General features: G+C 31.8%; 1 protein-coding gene and 1 long non-coding RNA gene across 2 annotated transcripts in view; one reads left to right on the forward strand and one right to left on the reverse strand.

The window, feature by feature from the left end:
* Positions 1-21,707, forward strand: part of LOC124426370 (lachesin-like) — a 67,520-nt gene extending 45,813 nt beyond the window's left edge. The window contains exons 2-11 of the mRNA XM_046968040.1: positions 17,317-17,526; positions 17,918-18,312; positions 18,644-18,797; positions 18,931-19,203; positions 19,406-19,515; positions 19,835-20,024; positions 20,119-20,145; positions 20,226-20,255; positions 20,331-20,440; positions 20,520-21,707. Coding sequence (XP_046823996.1) covers positions 17,317-17,526; positions 17,918-18,312; positions 18,644-18,797; positions 18,931-19,203; positions 19,406-19,515; positions 19,835-20,024; positions 20,119-20,145; positions 20,226-20,255; positions 20,331-20,413 — 1,472 coding nt within the window. The 3' untranslated portion in view covers positions 20,414-20,440; positions 20,520-21,707. The remainder of the gene's footprint in view (positions 1-17,316; positions 17,527-17,917; positions 18,313-18,643; positions 18,798-18,930; positions 19,204-19,405; positions 19,516-19,834; positions 20,025-20,118; positions 20,146-20,225; positions 20,256-20,330; positions 20,441-20,519) is intronic.
* Positions 16,076-17,196, reverse strand: LOC124426441. Its single transcript, XR_006942723.1, has 2 exons — positions 16,856-17,196; positions 16,076-16,704 (listed from the first exon to the last, which is right to left on the reverse strand). It is a non-coding gene; the product is annotated as an uncharacterized LOC124426441 (long non-coding RNA).
* Positions 21,708-21,974: the final 267 nt, after the last annotated feature.

Raw genomic sequence — 21,974 nt, forward strand, 5'->3', positions numbered from 1 at the left:
ATATTAGAAACGTGACAGAGAAAATTGTATTCATACGCTTTACTTTTTTGTTATTCTATCTTTGTTCGATTGGTATACAGAAGAAGAAGAAAAGAGATGGTTCAATTTAGTATGAAATACATCTTAAAAAAAGTTCGTTAAATCACCACCGTATGGTACTGTTTACAATGAACGAGAAAGGGAATTATAAGGTGTCGACAGGACATCCTCGATGACATGTATGCTGTTAAGTGCTTCTCATATATCTTTTGCTTTTTTTTTTTTCTTTCTTTTTTTCCTTGCACATTTTCGTCAATCGACAAGATACATTATGCGTTATCGTAGAAATGTACTTTTATTCTAACACAACGAGGAGGAAATGAATGAATTTATTAGAAGGATTTATTGATACTATAAAAAATTATTTAATATCGTCGCATTGATTTATTCCATACTCGAAGAAGACATTAGAGATATTTATAATTAATTATTATTTAAATAATTTTTATGTATCTACATATATATACATATATAATTAAATATATATATATATATATATATATATATATATATGTATATATAATTAAAATGAAATAAATGTACAACGTATGTAGGTATGGAAGACCAATTAAAAAATTCTAAGATAACATTTCTTCGAATTCAAAGAGAAATATATTATTAGCGTGTTCTATAACTGAGCACGATAGAAACGTATAAAGCTAAAAGCGATAAAACGTTGGAAAATGTTATGTAGCTTAGCAACGTCGTCTTGCTCTTCGTCGTTGTAGTCCCATTGCTTCGATTTGCTCTCACAACATCGAAGTCTGATACCAGGATGACGCAGCCTTTGAGAATAGAGGGAGAAAGAGAGACAGACGGACAGAGAGAAAGAGAGAGAGAGAGAAAGAGAAAGAGAGAGAGAGAGAGAAAAAGAAAGAAAGAAAAAGAGAAAAAACATGCAACCCTCCGTATGTGGTTTATGGATGCCGTAGCAATGCTCAACAGCATGCAAGTTCTCTCGTAACGTTCTCGCTAACGTGTGGTCGTGATGCGTGGGACGGAAATAATTACGTCATTATTAGAAACGAGGGTTGTGTAGTTTGTCGCAAAAACAAAACAAAAAAAAAAAGAAAGAAAGAAAGACAAAATCAAAAAAAAGGCAAAAAAACTTCTCCCCTATCTCTGTCGAAAGGTCTGCGAAAAATTCGTCGAACGAAGAATACATCCTTTTTTTTTTTTTTTTTGACATTGGACCAAACCAAAAGGATTTTCATTCTATAATAGAAGAGGAATCCCAAAATGCATTGGCGAATGTATTTACTTACTTATGTACCTATGTATATATGTACAAATCGAAAAATGTATAGATATTGTTTAGTTATGAAATACCTTCCTCGTATGAGAGTAAAGGTAGCTTCGTGAGGAAAAAGTGCGTACTTAAGGGGGGCCGCAAATATTTGCTTGCTCTTAATGGCGAAGAGAGTCCTATGTCCTTGCGAGGATGTTTGAAGAGAGCGTGGGCGAGACCAACGAGTCCATGTAAAAGAGAAGTCTCTCTCTCTCTCTTTCTTCGTCTCTCTTCGTCTCTCTGTCTCTTTCTCTCTCGATTACTCGCAAGAAATAATTATTTTCTCTTTTTTTTTTTGTTGTTTATTTTTTATTTTATTCTATTCTTTCTTTTCTTTTTTCTTTATTCTTTTTATTTTCTTTTTTTGATAAAATCTATGCTTTCGAAACATTCTATTATTCCTTTCTCTCTCTCTCTCTCTCTCTCTCTCTCTCTCTCTCTCTCTCTATTTATCTCTTTCTCTCTCTCTCTCGAAAGACGAACGACTTCCTTCATTTATTTTATCTTCATGATGCTTGCCATTCAAGGAATGTCAAGCAGTCCAAGTGGTCGAATTAAAGCAGCTCGTTGAACGAATTATTTAAATGGAAGAGCGACCCATACCAACAACAGCGAGAGAGGAAGAGAGAGAGGGAGGTTGAGAGAGAGAGAGAGAGAGAGAAGAAGACAGAGAGATGTGCGTGTCTCTTTCCTTTCACGAGATATCCTGTTCTCGGTCTCCGATACATCGTGCTTCTTGCCTCTCCCTCTTTCTCCTCCTTCTTCTTCTTCTTCTCCTCTTCCTCCTCCACTTCTTCTTCTTTTTTTCTTCTCCTTCCTCTTTAATCTTGAATCGCTCACTATCCCAAAAAAAGTTAAGCTCATAATCTAATAATTTCTGACTGATTTTCAATTAGGAACAAACGATTTGGTATCAATTTGACCCAACCCAATTCTAATCTAACGGGATAAGAATTCATTGAGGAAAATATATGTAAGATACCATACCGTATAGCCTCTATGTATCTCTCTCTTTCTTTCTCTCTCTCTCTCTCTCTCTCTCTCTCTCTCTCTCTCTCTCTCTCTCTCGTTCCACTTTAAATAGAAGTTTATCAATCGTGTCAAGGAGCGTTAATCGATGACCGTTTTCTTTCGTACATATGCATATGTACATACATATATACTTACATATGTACGTACATACATACGTAAGTATATTGTTTTGCGTACGTAAGTTATTATCGAAAAGAATTAATGTATGCTGGTAAAGTAAAGTAAACTAACGTACATATGTAACTTAATGTAACATCGAGCATGAATTACTAGCCGATAGTCGCTAATACGTATATGCATATATACATACATACATACATACATACATACATACATACATACATATATATATATATATATATATATATATATATATATATATGTATAAATATAAAAATGGCTTTAACGCTCTACACAATGAATCCTCACGTAAGCGCCAACCGGTTGCATAAGCGGAAGCATTTCGCTCCTTCTTCTGGCCTCCGCACGATTTATGCATTTACTTCTACGCTCTGGACATTGATTTATAGCGGCAAAGAAGTGCCATGAGAAAAAAAGAAGAAAGATAGAGATAGACGGAGAGAGAGAGAGAGAGAGAGAGAGAGGGAGGGAGGGATTCCGAGGTCTTTTTCCTCTGTAGACGAAAAAACAGATCCTTGAGGAGGATCTCTTGAGAAAGAGAACTTCGAGCTAACTCAATTCATGATTCGAGATCGAGACCATTGTAAATTCATGATATACCTTGCGATTATGTCAGACGTATTGCTGAGAAAATCAGAATGATCTTGTACTCTTTTGAAATTTCATTAATCGTGTATTACCGGAATAATACTCTCTCCTCCATGCCTCTTCTATTGTGTTGTAAAATATTGTAAGATATAATTCAACTTGCTATATATCTACCTATTTGTATATGGAAATGATTTGTAGTTTATCGCTGAAATTTGTCAAGGACTGTTGTGAGATATTTATTCGTAAAAAAGAAAAATTAAAAATATATATATATATGTGTGTGTGTGTGTGTGTGTGTGTGTGTGTATCAACAATTTATTAATGAAAATTTATTACAACGAAGAGAAATATTTTAATTAATCTTAATAAATTGTAGAAGAATATTTATGTTAAACTATTAAAAGAAGGATATATATATATATATATATATATATATATATATATATACATATATATATATATATGTATGTATTAATAATTAATTATAATGAAAAAAAATGTTTCAATATAACTTGATAAATTTCGTCAAATATATTATATAAATTCCCATATAAATATTATAACAAGATCAAATTATATTTTGTCGATTTTGTTGAAATATTTATCGATCGTGATTTATTCATGAATATAAATCTTTTTAACGAGTCTTGATGAATTATTACTGATTATAGGAGAGAATATTTATCAATACAAATAAATATTTTTTACATTCGTTATTACATAAGATATTAAAATCTTATCAATCTCGAATAAATGAAAATCATTAATATAGTCACTTGTTTAGAACGTATTAATTAATGATTTTTATTATGTTCAATTAAATTCTTATCGTTTCACTTTTATCCTGCGATTTTGTGAAAATTTTAAAGATGTAGATGCATTTTTTTACAACGTTAGCAATTATCTTGGTATTATTTTTAACGAGTTTAACTATTTTTAACCGATTACGATATAAGATCAAAGTGTAATATTTTTAAAATAACAATACCGTTGAGTAATAGACGATCGATATATTTTTTCTTTCTTTCTCTCTTCTCTTTTTTCTGTATTTTTTTTTTTTTTTTTTTTTTTCTTTTTCTTTTAATCTGAACTTGAACTTTTCTCACGTTGGAGGAATCGATAAACTTAGCTGGCGTTTACCTCGAGGAAGAAAACGATAAAGGTCAGTGTTAGCAAAAGGATCATAAATCGATCGTTAACACGATATTTCTTTCCTCGTCTCTAGCAACTACCGGTAGCTTCCTTCGATACTCCATATAAGCGACTAGACTGGACCGGTCGATTAATGGTTGGGTCCATGATCTAACCTAACAAAAGGAAGAAAAACAAGAAAAAGAGAAATAAAGAAAGAGAGAAAGAGAAAGAGAAAACGTTTTCTATCAAACGTATCTAACATCTTTGATGAAACCTCGACGAAAGTGTTCCATTAAAATCACTTTATCATTTTCATCATCGATTTATACGAGAAAAAAAATTAACAATGAATACAATTAGATGATATTCTTCGTACGATTTCACCTCGTTTGCTTTTTAAAATTCGAAAGACTTGATAATATCGTGAGTACTACGTCGTTAAGTCTCATTAACGTCTAAACCGATTTAGAAATGAATAACTAACGGGGATAGAAATGAATAATATTGTCATTATGATTATCATTGGCATTTGATGTTTGATTGCATAACGTACACATATACATACGTACATACATATATGTATATATATATGCATACACGCGTATAATATGTATATAAAGACATAAATATAGTATGTATTTATATATGTATGAAAGTACGACATAAGAACTTACGTAAAAAAAGCTTCGTAGAAATGTCCAACGAAATCACATAGCAAAGGGTCAATGATTCTGTTTATGATCGGACATCGATCTATCGGAAGAACGAACGACATATCTTTCCGTTGTTCTTTCTTTTCTATACTCAAGTCCTCGACTTTCCAACGAGAGTTCTCGTTTCGCCATATACGAAACTCGACAAACTGGTCGATTGAGTTTACGTGATAGTCCTGGAGAAAAGAGTAATACCTATGGTAGCGATATACAAACCAATACTATCGATTATCTTAAAGGATTCTCTTTCTCAACGAGATACGTCCTTAGACTTTCACGAAGATTCATGAGAACGTATATATACATATATGTATATTGTATGTATATATATATATATATATATGTATATGTATTCGAAAAATCATAGTGGCAAAAGTTGATGCTAAATCCAACTTGTATTATCTTTGAAATTATCTTTATTCCAAATGATGACTTTGCAAATTTCAAATCATTCGATTGTATAGCTTATTTACTTAAATATATAGATACATAAAAAAAAATAAAAAAAAAAAAGAAATCTAATCTAAATTTATCGTTGATAAGCATTATAGAGTAGATCGCACTGTCAACACCTATCTTCTATTTTTTATTTCTTTTTTTATTTTTATTTTTATTCATTTCTTTCTTTTTTTTTTTTTATTTATCTCCTATTCGCTTTTCACTGAACTCAGAAGCAAAACTCGACAGACCGGTCAATTAATGTGGTCCATGGTCGCAACAAGATAGAGTGGATCGGATCGATCGGTCGATCGATCGATCGATCGATCGATCGGTTGGTCGGTCGACAGTGTCAAGGAACCGACTTCTCTGTTGCTTATCTAAACCAGTCACGACTCGGCTACTTCATTGAGAATTCACGGAAATTCACGATAACGACGACAACGACAACGACAACAACTGTCTGCCTTCTCGAGTGATTTACCGAAGATTCTTTTCAGCTAACTGGGTCAATCCACGACTAACCTTCTTATACTTCATTGTTTCGTATTCTCCTGTTAACATTGAAAAATTTGTCCGTACAAATATCTTTCATTTACGATTTATTTTTAATGTCACAAATGTATCCAATATGCATTTATTCTAATAGAGTTTAATCGAAAGAGAATTTTTTAAAAAGAAATTTTATAAAATGGATTAGACGTTTGAATCGTAATAATCTAGAGATCGTGGTACGTAGAAACCAAGAAAAAAAAAAAAAAAAACATTTTATCGATCGACAATATTTTTTTCTTTTCTTTTTTTTTTTTGTTTTTTTTTTTTTTTTTATAAACTGACCGATCTTCCCACGATCGTGCTAGGCTCGATCATTGCCGGAAGTACGAAGAAGAGAAGAACGACGTGAACTCGCGAACCGTCCGTTGTCCCGTTAATTGTCATGGTAATGCTGCCTGCCTCGTAATTAAGGATAGCCAAGTCGAAGAACTAGAATGACATCATTGAGTACCGTGCACGTGCCACGTCCTAGGGAGAAAGAGAAATAGAAAAAGAAAGAGAGAAACAGAGAGAAAGAGAGAGAGAGAGAGAGAGAAAGAAAGAGAGAAATAAAAATAGAAGTCTTGAGAATAACGACTAGTACAAATAAGTACAGCAACTAAAGTCGTCTACGGGACAGCTTGTCTTTTTTTAGTCGTTAGAATGAGAGAGCTCGTTATTGGTTATTACTATGATCCAGAGCCGATACTTAATGCGTTAAATAAATGCAATATCTTTCCTATTTAGATTTTCTCTCATACATTTTATTATCGTTGAAAATAATTTATTATTTTTCATCGCGAATTAGAGAAATCGACTGTCGATATATGTTCTAACGCGTTAAAATACATATTACTTGTCGTCACTTGTATAATATATAAAAAAAAAAAAAAAAAAAAAAAAAAAGAAAAAAAAAGAAAAATCTCAACTCTGTACATGTGATGTAAATTTTTTCTTTTTCTTTTGGACGGGGTTTTTTGTTTCTTTTTTTATTTTTTTTACCAATATTATATAATGTGAAAGTTACAGTATATGTATATCTAGTTATATTGAAATAATTATTAATTTTATTGATAGAATTATTATAGTGATTCTTTTTTGGTAATAAATATAAAAAGTTATTTAATTTATAATTGTAATATAAGAAGGATGAAAATAATTTACTTCTTATATTAAAATTTAAGTGATTAAATATTTATACTACATAAATTAATAATTTAAAAGTATATATATGTATATATATTAAAAATTGAATAAAATATTATTTAATATAAATAAATTATTCTTATTTATTTATATTGTAATTAAAGATAAATTATTGTACTATTAATAGTACAATAAGTCTAAAGCTTATTTATATAAAAAAATAACATTTTAATATTTCCAACATAAATTATATTAATTAATTTTTCTAACGAAAAAGATAAAATAGAAAGATTAAAATACAAACTAATAAACACACACACGTACAAATACGCAAATACAAACGTATACATTATGAGACATAAAAGTTATGAAGCATTAACGAGATGCTTTCATGTTATAATCGGATAAAACATGAATCGTAGTGTAAGAAGGTATATTTTAAATATACATATATATATATATATATATATATATATATATATATATATATGTATATATATACACATATCTACATACATCTATACATCGTAAATCTCGTAAGAGGCGTCTCAAAGGGTTATTTTTCCCATGGATGATAATGAAGATTATAATGCGAGAATGATTCGTATGGGTATGTGGGTGCTTACGTGGTCACATTCCTTTCGAATTTTGTTGATCATTTCGTAGAACGCGAAGGGGTAGGTAGTGTTGTCGAATACGAACGATCAATCGTATTCATCTTTTGAGTTTTCGATATTCATGATGATCGTCAATCCTTTTCGTCCTTCCAAATACGATTAATTCTAACTTTAATACAGTTGACTCAGGACTTCAAATGAATTTAATAGAGTTTCCACAATCTTTTATAATCTTTCATATCTTTTAAAGTCGTTTAATGAAATTCGATTTATTTATACAGAGCAAACGGATAGTTAATATTTCATAATGCAATTTCTTTTTCGTGTCAACGAAAAAAAAAATATATATATATATATATATTTTTTAAATTTTTGTTTTTTCTTTTTTTTTTTTTTTGTTTTTTTGAATATACAAATGATAAAATTTGATTTAGTATAATTGTAGTATATAATTTTAATATTGTTATACTAAATATATCACATTTGTAATAGTATCGTATCGCGTTAAAGATAATTTATACCGAAAGTAAGATAAAAGAAAAAAACAAAGACGAAGAGGAAGAAAAAAAAATTGCAATCGAACGAAGGCAGATACAAGTACGTATGTTAATATAGTATGAATATAAATATATGACAGACTTGAAAAGTTACATGGCATTTAAATAAAGTTAACCGGAGTAACGCGAGGATAAAGAGAGAAATTTGTCTTTCTCGAGACAGCTGTTCTCCCTGATTCGCAGAAAAATCGATTCCAAACAAGGTAAAGTATTAAATCCTGTTGGCGAAACGTGTGTAGGGTTAAACGTTTACGTGACGTGCATGAAAAATGATTTCTTTGTTTCAAGTTCATTGTTCCCAGAAGGATTCGTGTTAAAAATTTTTCAAGAATTGACGAGTGTCTTTTAAAAAGGACCGCCGTATTAATATCTTTTAATGGCCTAATTGTAAGCGCAAACATTATAATAAAGAGGCGTCGAAAGAACGAGCTTGTTTCAATTGATCAAATTTTCTGTTTTTCTTTTCTTTCATTAATTTTTTTTCTACCTTCGATTTCAACAAATATATTAGGCCATTTTTTAAACCATGTCCCATCTGTCTCACCCCATAGAAAATGAAGGCTACAATTTGCGCCTTACGATAAATGCTGCCCTATCCTTGGCACTTCACAGAGATTCACGATCGACGACATCCTTTGATCATCGATTATAGGATTTATCGAAAGAACTTCGTAACATATACTCACATATGTATATATGTTAATTTTGATTGGATCAGATACTTCTTCAGCCTTCTCTTCGAGTACTTTCACTTTTTTCTTCCTTTTTTTTTTTTTTTTTTGTTAACATTGACACACGAGCTCGTCATCGTCATAGTAATCGTCATCGTCGCACGTTTACACGAACTAAGATAAATTGTTGACATTCGCCTACTCACGTAAGATGAGTAGTATGCGGCCAACGAATAATTACACCACATCCTGCTTACGCGAGCACGTATAATAACAACGATAAGGTGCAAGAGCTCGGCATGATGAAGCTTGCCTAACTCGGAGATTACTAAATCAAATGTTTCTTTCTAAGTCACGTTCTAAAAAAATAGGAAGGAATACAATAATTCTCTTTTTTTTTTCTTTTTATTTTCACTTTTTTTTATCCTTTCTTCTTTTTTCCCCGTTTTTTTTTTTTCTTTTTCCTTATTCACAGTTTTATGATCGAGAGTTATCATCTTCTTACCAAATATGACTAGAACGAGAATGAACGTTCGCGGGTGTAGTGACATCATCGTGAGTCACGTATTTAATACTTTTTTCTTTTAGTATAAATATATATATATATATATATATATATATATGTGTATATTTACTAAACATTACAACTATTTATTTATTCATTTATTCATTGATCACTGGATAGAGTAGAATACTCGATCGTCCTACAAAAAACATTCGTCCTACATGTATCTATAAATTATTAATGAAAATAATATATAAAAATAGAAATAAACGTTTGTCTATCTTCGAGAGGATGATTATTTTGATATAATAACGAAGAATTAAAAATCACGATTGAAAAGTTCGATAATGGAAAATGATAGGAAAAATGTGTGTTAGATTAGATCGAAAGAAATCGAATAAATGGATGTGGATATGTATATCCAATGTGAAGAGGTAATTTTTGAAGATGAAAATGTTAAAACTCGTATAGAGAATATTCGGAGTGTGTGTTTTGCCGATGGCCGATGGCGTCGGTGTCTAAATCAGGCACCCCCTGGAGTTAATAAAAATCTTGTACATAGTACGCGAGAGAGACCCTCGAAAGGAACCCTGGGCCAACGGAGGTTCTTACACCCAAAGCAAAGGAGGCATCAGCACCAACGGCATCTGTGCTCCTACGTTATCTTCCCGTTTGGCTTCGAGCCAATTTCAATGTCGTGTCCCTTTTGCTATTTCTCTCTTTCTATTTCTCTCTCTTTCTCTTTCTCTTTCTCTTTCTCTTTCTCTTTCTCTTTCTCTTTCTCTTTCTCTTTCCTTCAACGTTATATCCCTTGCAGACTGCTCGAGAGCAAGGTTATTTTCGAGTTAGCGAACTGCTCGCGCAATAACGGATTCGAATCGTTCATCCACGTCTGCTGCTAGACTACTAGCTAAACTAAAGAAGAGTAGTTGTGAATATTACGCAATAGAATTCGTCTATGTATACATGTATGTATATATGTATATATGTATGTACTTACGTTCTATCCTTCTCCGTAATGGAGATCAAACAGAGATGTTTGAATATGCGTATGTGTATCTCGGAATATACATTGAGAAAAGTATAATACAGGATGAAAGATTTCCGGTTCCAAAATATCATTTTCAACTATTGTATATAGGTATAATATATAAGATGCTATTCAAGGATATTCATATATTAAACGATAAAGCTATCGATTTACTTTATCGTTTAATTTATCGGATATGTATCAATTTTAACACGTTGACTTCCCAAAGAATAGTTATCAATATCTTGCTATTTTTAACATTTATTTAATTACGTAATAATGAGCAAAGAATTTCGATTGATCTAATTGTCATGAATTCGATTCTGGTAAAAAAAAAAAAAGAAAAGATATTTCAAATCCGTCAATTTTATTTTCTTTTTTCTTCCTTTTTTTTTTCTACAAAATTCGCCGGTAGTTCAAGTGTCATAAAGGCAAAGAAATCATTGATTTTATAATCGTAATCACGGTCAATCGTTTATCTTATATTTCAATGATATTATATAATTATTAAAATAATAATAATAATAATAATAATAATAATAATAATAATAATAATAATAATAATAATAATAATAATAATAATAATAATAATAACAAAAAAAAGGAGTAAGAAAAAGGCGAAAGAAAAGTCGAAGAAGTTTCAGAAGCAAAAAAAAACCTGGTAAAAAAGTCGTATGAATCCGTCATTGAGATGATTTCTTCTCTTCCTCCTCCCTTCTCTCTCTCACTCTCTCTCACACACATACACTCTCTGTCTCTTTCCCTCTTGACTTTCCTTCCTCTCAAGTTGGACATATCAAAGGGCGGCTCGCGCCGCTTAAATATCCTCTTTGTATCGGGCATCGGTCTTCTCTGCGATTCAGACCGCGCGCTGAGGGAAGAACTGGAGGTGAAGGAGGTGAAGGAGGAGCGGCACGAAACTGCGCTTTTTAGGTCTTCCACGTGTACACACGCATATACACACCCATACATATACCATACAGCATAAAACGCGATTCAATTCGGGCAATGGCACTCCCTAGTTTTATTATCCGTCTTCCGACACTTACACTTACCGATTGGTTACTTATATTTTACATTTTATATTCTAATTACATATGCATTATTAATTTTTTTTTTTACGCACGTATTTACACGTATTTTCATTCTCGATAAAATTAATTTTTAATCCGAATCCTCGTAATATTTATAATGTATGTTCTAATTTTGTTAAAGGTTTGCGTACTTATTCCCACATGCACTGTATTCTCTTTCGATAATTAATTTTTCACCTAAGCCTTCGTGATATTTATAAAATAAAAAAAAAAAAAAAAAAAAAAAAAAAAAAAAAAAAAAAAAAATAATTAGGTCGATGTAATCGTTGTAAATTTTTTGCTTTTTAAGTCCACAATAATCAAAGGACTGTCAAAATATGATTAACTGCATACGCATTTGTTTGTTATCTATGCAATTATCGTATTAATTTAATCTATTAATTAAATCGGTATAAATTAATATTACACCGATGTTTAAATAAAGAAAGAAGAAAAATATTATAGAATTGTAATAAAATATAATGACCGGTGTAATTCTGTTTTTGTAAAAAAAAAAAAAAAGAAGAAAAAAAAGAAAGAAAAAGAAAAAAAAAGAAAGGAGAACAACAAGAAAAAAATTCAACGTTTTAAAAAGAAATTAGATTACGAAGATAATTATTCAAATGATTTGAAATTTTCTAATTGTGCTCAGTAACAAGAGAAAATGTTGAATGTTTATTAGAGGGAACACACGTACACGTACACATACACGCTTATTTTACTTACGATTGCACATTCGAAGAAAAGAAAAAAAGGAGGAGGAGGAAAATAAGAGTGCGTACCTCCTGGCAATAATAACCATTAAGGCGTGAGAGAATGCGATGGCTGACGTCACTCATTCAGCATTCCCTATCCATCGGAGAAGGCTGACGAGCTCAGCCTTTCGAAGGCTTCTTCTAAATCCTTCTGAATCGAAATATTATGCATTATATTCATTCCACCTCTTAGAATTTTCATGCATCGAAAACAAAATAAGGAAGGAAAGAAGATACAAAGGGTGGGCCTAAAAGTAACCTAATCGGTTAATCCTTTCTTCAAAACATTTTTTTAAAATACAATTCGAAATGTGAGAAAGTTTCTAAGCTTGTTTGCGGTTTCACGATTCGACAAAAAAAAAAAAAAAAAAGAAAAAAAAAATGAAAAAGGAAAACAAACATTCTCGGAAAAGGAAGTATATATGTGATTTTTGAAAATCATTTGAAACCTTTGGAAATCTTCCCGTTTCAATCAAACTTAAAACACGAAAAAATTTGTCAAGTATTATCGTTCGTCTCGCTAAGCGATTCGAAAACATTTTCGAAAAAACTTTAGAAAAATGAAAAATGCCCGTGAAATTTCGTGATTATTCCTCTAAGAGAAGATTACTTTTCTCACCATTGGAGATAGTGGGAGGCGGATTTTGAGAAAAAAAAAAAAAAAAAAAAAAAGAAAAGTTTCCCGGAACAAACAAAGACGAGAAAGTTTTATGATGCCAGGAAGGTGGGGAGACGCAGAAGAGGAGTGTGGGAGGAAGGGGAGAGGGTTATGGTGATACGATCGATAAGAAAGAATTCTCGGAAGCTTCCCTTTTCTTAGCTTTTGTCTTAATGTTACATGTTCCTGCCTAATTGTTTTCTCTTATGGAGAAATAAAACAAAACAAAACAAAAAACCCATGAAAAGAGAAGGGAAAAAGAGAAGAAGGGAAGAAGAAGGGAAAGAAAATAGAAGTGAACAAATTGCAAATAAAAATTAAAATTGGTCCTCCCGTCGTCTCTCGTCCGAGGGATTTAAAGGAAGACGAATAAAAAGAAAAAGAAAAGAAACAAAAAAAGAAGAAGAAGAAGAAAGAAAAGAAAAGTGCCTTTCGTTTGATCAGCAAGCGAAAATGTTCTCTTAGAAAAAGAGATGGTTAAATTTAGATCAAAACGTTGATCGCCTTGCACCCAGAATCCCTTTCTCGATCGAGAGATTCAAGTTCCCTTTGGATAAATATTGTAAGGAGATCCTCCTTTCGCTACCATTTCTATCTGCTACTTCGAAGTGAAGGATATAGTTAGAGAGAGAGAGAGAGAGAGAGAGAGAGAGAGAGAGAGAAACGATGATCTTATTTTAATACGATCGGATGTAAATAATACTTCATCGAAGGCCAAAAATATTTTACTTTATTATAGGTTGGTTTTATTGGCAAATGGAAGATTTGGAAAATACGCAAATATGTAATTCTCTCTCTCTCTCTCTTTCTCTAACGAGATTTCTTATATTATTGGTTACTCGACAAGTATAACGTATGTATGCGAATCTGTGAATGTGTATATATATATATATATATATGTGTGTGTGTGTGTATATGTATGTATCATCAGGACTCGTGACGAATCGTGTAAAAATAAGTTTGAACGTATATGCATCGTAATAGTTTTTGACTAATGATAAAGATGTTCTGGTTAGCTAACGTACTCTAATCCCATTATGTCATTTCTATTATAAAAAGATTGACTTTGTTTTATCGAGAGCGTCATAGTTCAAGCGAGCAAACAAGTAAGTAAATAAACAAACAAATCCCAATAAATAAACAAGTAAGCGTATATGAGATAACGTCTACGTTTAAAATTACCTATTTCTGATTCTGAAAGGAACAGCGGAAAAGTCACAATTGTCTATACTCTGATATTTTCAAGATACACAAAATATATGTATATACATATATATGCATGCATACTTATAACATACGTAACGCCGTTAGAGAATTTACGAATCGTCCTGTGATTTATATGATACAAAGGCTGACCGTTTATAACTCACCAGATATATATACATATATATGTGTGTATGTATATATATATACATGTACTAAAATGATACATGCATATCTTGGACCTCTCTGCAAGATAAAGCGAGATTGACGCTTACTCGTAAATAATTTTTAAAAGAAGAAGAAAAAAAAAACAAGGACACATTTATCCTTGATTTTATTAAAGCGATCTAAATATATTTAATTTTTAATTCTCTGATACAGATTAACTCATTAAAAATTCAAGACAATATCGTATCTCGGTCAGATAGATTTTTCTCGTGTATGTATAATAATATAATCAGATTAAATTCGTCATATTTGAATGGAAACGTAAAATTTCTATTATCGTTTATTTTGCTTTATAAACTTTCCTATCACGTGGAAATTGTGAACGAGAACAAGGCAATTTAATCATATATCCACGTTACTATGTAGCGCGCGAATCATGCGAAAATATGCATGCATATTTCGGTCTGTCTCTCTTCCTCTCGCCCTCACTGGATGAGTATAAGGATGACGTGTCCGTGGGATAGCCGAGCTGTTGGTAGCAAAGGCAGTTTTTCTTTTCCTTTTCTTTTTTCTTCCCTTTCTTGTTCCTTTTTTTCTTTTCTTTTTTTTTTTTTCTTTTTTCTTTTCGCCGATCGTCCTCTACAGTCTGTATTACAGTCTGTGACATCATCGATATCGGACCTAGCGTCGTGTGCCTAATGCAAAATAAAGTTTGCGGTTTTTGATCACGTCCGTTATGTCTCCTTTGCACGTTCGTCACGCATACTTTGCGACTTCGTCTCTTTTTTCTGATCGAAAGAAAAGGGAGAAAAATAAAAACAACAAACAAACAGACAAAACAAAAAAGAATACACTCAAACGCCACACGTACGCACGCACAAACGAAATTGATGAGACACGTTTTTCGTCCTCTCGCAATTGTCTCTCTTCGTACTCGTTCCATCATAAACGCCAACGATGGCGATTATTCGATCATATACGTGATCGCCTTATATACAGGAAATTGTTATCCCTTATCGTCGAGAAATAATTTATTATTCGGTAAGTAAGGTCTGATGAATTGAAAAAAAAAAGAAAGACGAAAATGAATAAAAAGAAAAAAAAAAAAAAAAAAGAAGAAATAACAACAGCGAGAAAAGATTTACGTGGAAAAAACGGAACAAGGTCGTCACGAATATCCTAATTTCGATGTGTCGAATGAATCGCTAGAGAAACCACACCTTTGTATGATCAATTCGTTAAATGGGGGAAAAAAAAATAGGTCATCCTAACTCTATCACTCTAAATAGATTTCTCTTAGTCCTTTAGTTTGATCATTTTCTCGAACAAAGGGACATTGTGTTTAGACGAAATATCTAAGTTTTTCGATAATACGTTCGACGAGATTAATGGTCGATCGAAGGAGTTCTTACGATCGTACAATTCCCATCATTCTCTTTGTTTTTTTTTTGTTTTTTTTTTGTGCTTTTACTTAAGGCATAATCCACACAGAAAGGAAATAAAAGACAAAAAAAAAGAATAAGAATAGAGAAAAATGGACGTTCTTCCGGTGGATAAAACATGTATCTTGAGTGAAATAGTCTATAGACTAGTTCAGGGTGAAAGTGGATTAATCTATGGGACACCATGGCGCCTTCCATGTGGATAAAAGCTGAGTCGTTGCTAAGGGACTTGTGGGGTTGCTAGCTAATTGGAAGCTGGCCTGCGTAGGTTGTATGTAGTGGTAGTAGAAGCTTGACCGACCATTAGCCCGGATTCATAGCCGGCTTCTGTATATTATTTTGATCAAATATTATCTCCGACTATTATTCTTCGAGTGTATATTATAAATGATCGTTTTTGATGAACGATTGGTAAAATGATATGTTAAATAATTCAATGGTGTCGATGCGTTCTTTATATATTTCATATGTATACATGGGCAGTATTATTATCAGACAATTAATTTTTCCATCGAGATTACATGTATATATATATATATGTTTCTAGACGATATTGTCATATATAGAGGGAACGTTTCAACATTTTTCATTTACCCCGATAGGTCAGGCGAGATTGCCGGGAGTATGCATAACTATGAATATTCCTATGCCTTGTGATAAGAGGTTTGAGGTAATGGTGTTAACGTGTGGCGACTTGATGTCGTGGAATGACAAATATATACATACATTAATGTATATGTATATATATATATATATATATATATATATATACTTTACATATATGTATGTATGTATATATACGTAAAAAGAAAAGAGACTAGTGAACCGAGAGGGTTGGCAAGTAGTGCAACCCATTTTTTTCTTGAGGGTGTGGTTCGACCTGTGTATCTGAAAATCGTACAACATGGTAGTCGTCGTCGTCGCCGCCGCCGCCTTAATAGTAGCAGAGGTTAGTTAGAAATGGCGAACCTTAAAAAAAGAAAAAAAAAAAGAAAAAAAAAAGAAAAAACGAGGTTAAACCGAGTATAGACACGAAACTGTTAAGAGGCGTGGAACCTCTTATTTCATATCTTCTTGGACATCTTTGATAGGATTTATTCATTTTTATTTGGCCAATTACCTTGTTCGTAACGTGTGGAAATAAATCGTTGATAGATGGATGAAAGAGGAAGGCAGCCATTGTCGAAGCAAGGATTGGCTATGGTACTCTCTCTCTCTCTCTCTCTCTCTCTCTCTCTCTCTCTCTCTCTCTCTCTCTTTCTTTCTTTCTCTTGCTCTTTCTAGTCGTCGTCGTGTATTATTAGAATCTCTGATGTGCTTATACACAGGCTGTCCTGAAATCAGGCTGGCATACGTGGACTAGAAATCTAATTTCAACTTCGTGCACCCGGTTCGTGGTATTTGGTAAACGAATCGTTTCGTGCCTTCTGCGTAATCAAATCTGTGCCGAGAGCCGAGAACGGGTCATGATCGTTTATATATCGCATCTTTGAAAACTTGAAATTTTCGATTAATATCAATGATTCTCTTCCCACGGATTTCTTATACAATACGTTTATTTCTATTATTATGGATTTTTAGGCTGGTGTAAACCGTCATCGAAGAACTTTGAGGATCTCGATTACAACGATGACGCACAGGCCGAAGACAGTGAGGATTATTCTCAAAACGACGATGAAGGTGATTCTCCGGATACCATCGAGGAACCACCACAAATTAAATCGAATCCGGAGAGTAAACGCGTACGAAGTGGAACTACCGTTATGCTGCCTTGTCTGACATCGAATGCAGGTTCGTAAAAAAGAAGAGAAAAAAAAAAAACAAAAAAAAAGCAGAAAAAGAATGGACGAAAAAACAAAAAAAAAAAGATTCTTTTTCTTTTAACCAATTTATAAATCCTCGCAATTATCCAACTTACCTATTTTTCCCGATAAATGAATAAACGAGTCATTAGCTTTTTTTTTTTTTTTTTTATTCCTTATTAATAATAACGTTATACTTATCAAAATTATACATCTGTTACAAAAAATTCGTTAAAAATATCGTTGTAAAATAATTCAAATATAGAAGACGATATTTTATAATATAACACGTAATTTTATATGTTCGTTGTAATCGCGTCCTTAATAATAACGATGATATACATATATCGATGAATCATCGTCCCTTGAATCTTTTCCAGATTCTTTTGCGGTCGTATGGAAGAAGGACGACGAGTTTCTCTATAGCGACGATAACGCTTTAACACAGGATAAGAATAGAATCGTTAGAACACCGGATAACAGCTTGGTGATCTACAATACGACGGTTAACGACACATCTGACAATTATTCCTGCAGTATTCTAAGCGATAAACCTATTACGATCACGCACAGATTACTCGTCGACCCTCCTAACGATAGATCGCCATCGGTTACGACCGTATCGTCATTATCGACGACATCTACGTCATCTTCAGTACCAACAATACGCGTCACACCATCGAATAAGGTAGAAGTCAAACAGGATCAAAATGTTACCTTGGGTTGTCACACCAGAGTCCAACCACCTCCAAAGGAATTGAAATGGTATCATAAGGTATTGTCGAATTAATTAATTACACAAATAATTTATCCGTCAATTATAAAAAGACAAGGTCAAAAGTTATTAAATTATTGAAAGCTAAAAATTCTTAAATTATATTCCAAAATCAATTTACTCTTTTTCGATATATTTCTTCATTTTCTCCTTTTTTTTTTTTTTTTTTTCTTAATTTACTTATTTAATTATCAGACCAATTCGAAACTTATTTTTGACCGATTCCTTGTATTTACAGTCCTTCGTCATATCGATTAATATATATATATATATATATATATATATATATATATATATATATGTATATATTAATGTATCGTGTTCGTTTTAGGAAAAAAAGTTATACAATGACAAACATACAATGATCCATGGTGATTACATTACCATATACAAAGTTGGAAGACACGATGCTGGTTTATATCAATGTTTAGCAGACAATGGAATGGACAATCCACCGCATTCTGGCATTAATCTCATTGTTAAATGTTAGTACAATAGAATCTTATTTTCCTTCCCTTTTTTTTTTTTTTTTTTTTTTTTTTTATCAACGTTTCGATAATATTCAATAAAACCTTTCTGTTTTTTTGTCTCTCTCACTCTTTCTCTCCTTGAACATAGATGCACCGGAGATCGAGGTGGAACGTGAAATTGTACACACAGGAGCCGGCGTTGAGTCAGAGATCACGTGTATCGTTCACGCTCACCCACCCGCGAACGTGACTTGGTATAAAAATCAGAAAGAACTACCTAAGAGAGGAAGGATCTCGCGAAAGGAAAATAAATTAAGACACACTCTCAGGATTATGCATACGTCCGAACAGGACCTAGGAGAGTACACCTGTCAAGCCAAAAACGAGTTGGGCCAAGATAGTAGAACCATCTCTCTTACTGGTAAATTTTATATGTATTTTTTCTATTTTCTTTTTTCTCTTTTTTTTCTTCTTCTTTTTTTTTTTTTTTCGTTGACGGAATAAGCGAAGGATAATATATACTTTTCTACTAAGATTATAAGAGATATTAAGAATGAAGATTGATCCTTTTTTTTCTTTTTCTTTCTTTTCTTTACTATTTTTTTTTTTTTTTTTTTTTTCAGGAGCTCCATCGCAAGCAACCATCTACGGGGCCGAGTTATTGAAAGACGAGAACGACAGTCTTATTTTAAAATGGCATCTCGAAAGTTACTCTCCGATTACGCAGTACATAGTATGTTGATAAATGTATTTAACAAGTGTTACATACGAGGTGAGGCAAAAAGATTCCTAAGCGACTTTTAAAAATCGCATACTCTTTTTTACATGCAAATCTTTTTTTCTCAAATTGTCCGCAGCGCAGCCTTATTTAATTTCATAATTTAATTTGTTTTTTAGCTTGTAAAATTTATCTAAAAAGTTTTGCGAAAGATTAATTGATTAGTAAAATCGCATGGATAATTTTGGCTCATCATGTATAATAATATACGAAAAAAAAAAATATATATATATATATATATATGATAACTGTGTTTGGTACGATGTGTTTAAAGCTTAAATATCGTCGCAAAGGAGACGAAAAATGGCAACAAATCGAACCTCGTGTAATAGATGGCAAGGGAAATCAATATATCGTGGAACATACTCTCAATGGCCTTGATGATGGATCTTACGAAGCGATCCTCGTAGCTAGGAATTCCTTTGGATGGTCACAACCATCTACTCCTCACACGTTCATGAGGGGTAAGAAATATTTCTATATAATAATATTCTCAATTGTTGTATAATTTAAAATGACGACACGTCTAATGTAAATTTATCATTTCCCTTTTTATAGATCACAATTCTAATGAATCAGAAGACGGTACGTAAAGTCTTATTTAATATTAAACGTAGTTATTGTTTAATTGAAAATATTAAAGTAAAACATTGTTCATTTTATAGATAATAATAATTCTGAAGAGGCAGCAAGTGGTAAGTAAACATTTTATCAAAGTAATGTAATATAATGTTCGATTATTTTTCATTAATTATTTTATTATTTTACAGTCAAAGGATCGGCAGTTTCGATCCGACCATTTTGGGCCATCCCAACGTCACTCCTAGTCGTTTGTGCCTTCAGAAATCTGTAATTTACGAAAACTGTTTAAACTACGTAGGTAAGTATCAACGACAACGTTCTATAAAAAGAAAAAGAAAAAAGAAACATCAAATAATTTTGATCATTTTATTCTCTAGATAATTTACTGCAGCCAAAGCATACACCAGCAGACGTCGTGGTGCGATTAATAATGTAAGGACACCTAGGAGAAGCTTTATTATTCAAATACGCTTCATAAGACATCCGTTGTCTTTGCCCGAATTATCAACAGAAACAGGACAGTATTTGCATTGATTTAGATAAAATGAGATATGATCAGGAAAAATGGTATTGTTACGAGTTATTCGTTTCTAGACTGTTAAATAAATTATTATTCCATAAAAAGAAAAAAAAATGGCAACGGACACTTAACAATTCTCCTAGATGTATCGTTAACGATGAAAAAGCATTTTTATTTTACTCCGTTAAATCACGAGTAAATATTAAAAGGGCGGGGGGGGGATTCTATACTTTAAAATATATTTATATATCTATATCTATATCTATATCTATATATATATATATATATATGTACGCGTATATATATACATATGTATAGATATTATATAATAAACATAGTATTCACTGTACATGTGTAAGCCCAGAGATACACAATCATTATTATAATTTATTTTTGTATGCTTAAGATTATCGGATCAGTGTTTAATGGCGTTGCTGCTTCGTGCCATGCGTACAGGTATATCCTGTTTTGTAAACCTGTAAAGAGGAAGCGGCACAAATTAATTACGTTGCCTATGGCAAACGAGTAGAATGGGCATGTACCTAATATATCATAGTAACAAAAATGTACTTTATTACCGGTTATCATTCTGATTCTTGTAGGAGGTTAACGATAAGACGGATTATAAACTTTCAAAATGCAAAACTATAATAATTGCCATGACTCCCAAAAGTTGGCAATTATTATTAATATTATTATTATTATTAATTATTATTATTAATATTATTAATATTATTAATATTATTATTATTATCATCATTATATAGTTGCTCACGATTAAAGAAAGTTTATTATTTTCGCTGTCATCTTAAATGTGTATATTGCATTGTGTGAGTTAATATGTATGTTTGCGAAGGATGGAAGAATGTTGTTGTGCTGTAATGTTTTCCATATTAGGCTGCTAATAGCGATATATAAATTTAGTGAACACTTTCTGATTAGAACGATTTAAACGAAATAAATCTCGTGCAAAAAATATTCTTTAAATGTTAGCGCACACGCGAACACACACACACATACACACACACACACACATACACGTGCACTTTACAAACAACTTTTATCTATTTTAAATTTCGTCTCGTATACTTATACATATATATATATATATATATATATATATATACACATATATGTTCACTATGCGATACAACAATTCATTGCTTATAGTTGGCCGTAATTAAACGTTATCAGACATTTCACGAAATTAAAGTCAATCTTATTTTCCAAAGAATAAAGTTCTCTTCGTTTAATTAAATGAAATAATACGAAATAATAAAATGTACAATGATAAATTTATTAAAATATTTGA

Source organism: Vespa crabro, chromosome 1 (assembly GCF_910589235.1).
Source record: "Vespa crabro chromosome 1, iyVesCrab1.2, whole genome shotgun sequence".
NCBI lineage: Eukaryota > Metazoa > Arthropoda > Insecta > Hymenoptera > Vespidae > Vespa > Vespa crabro.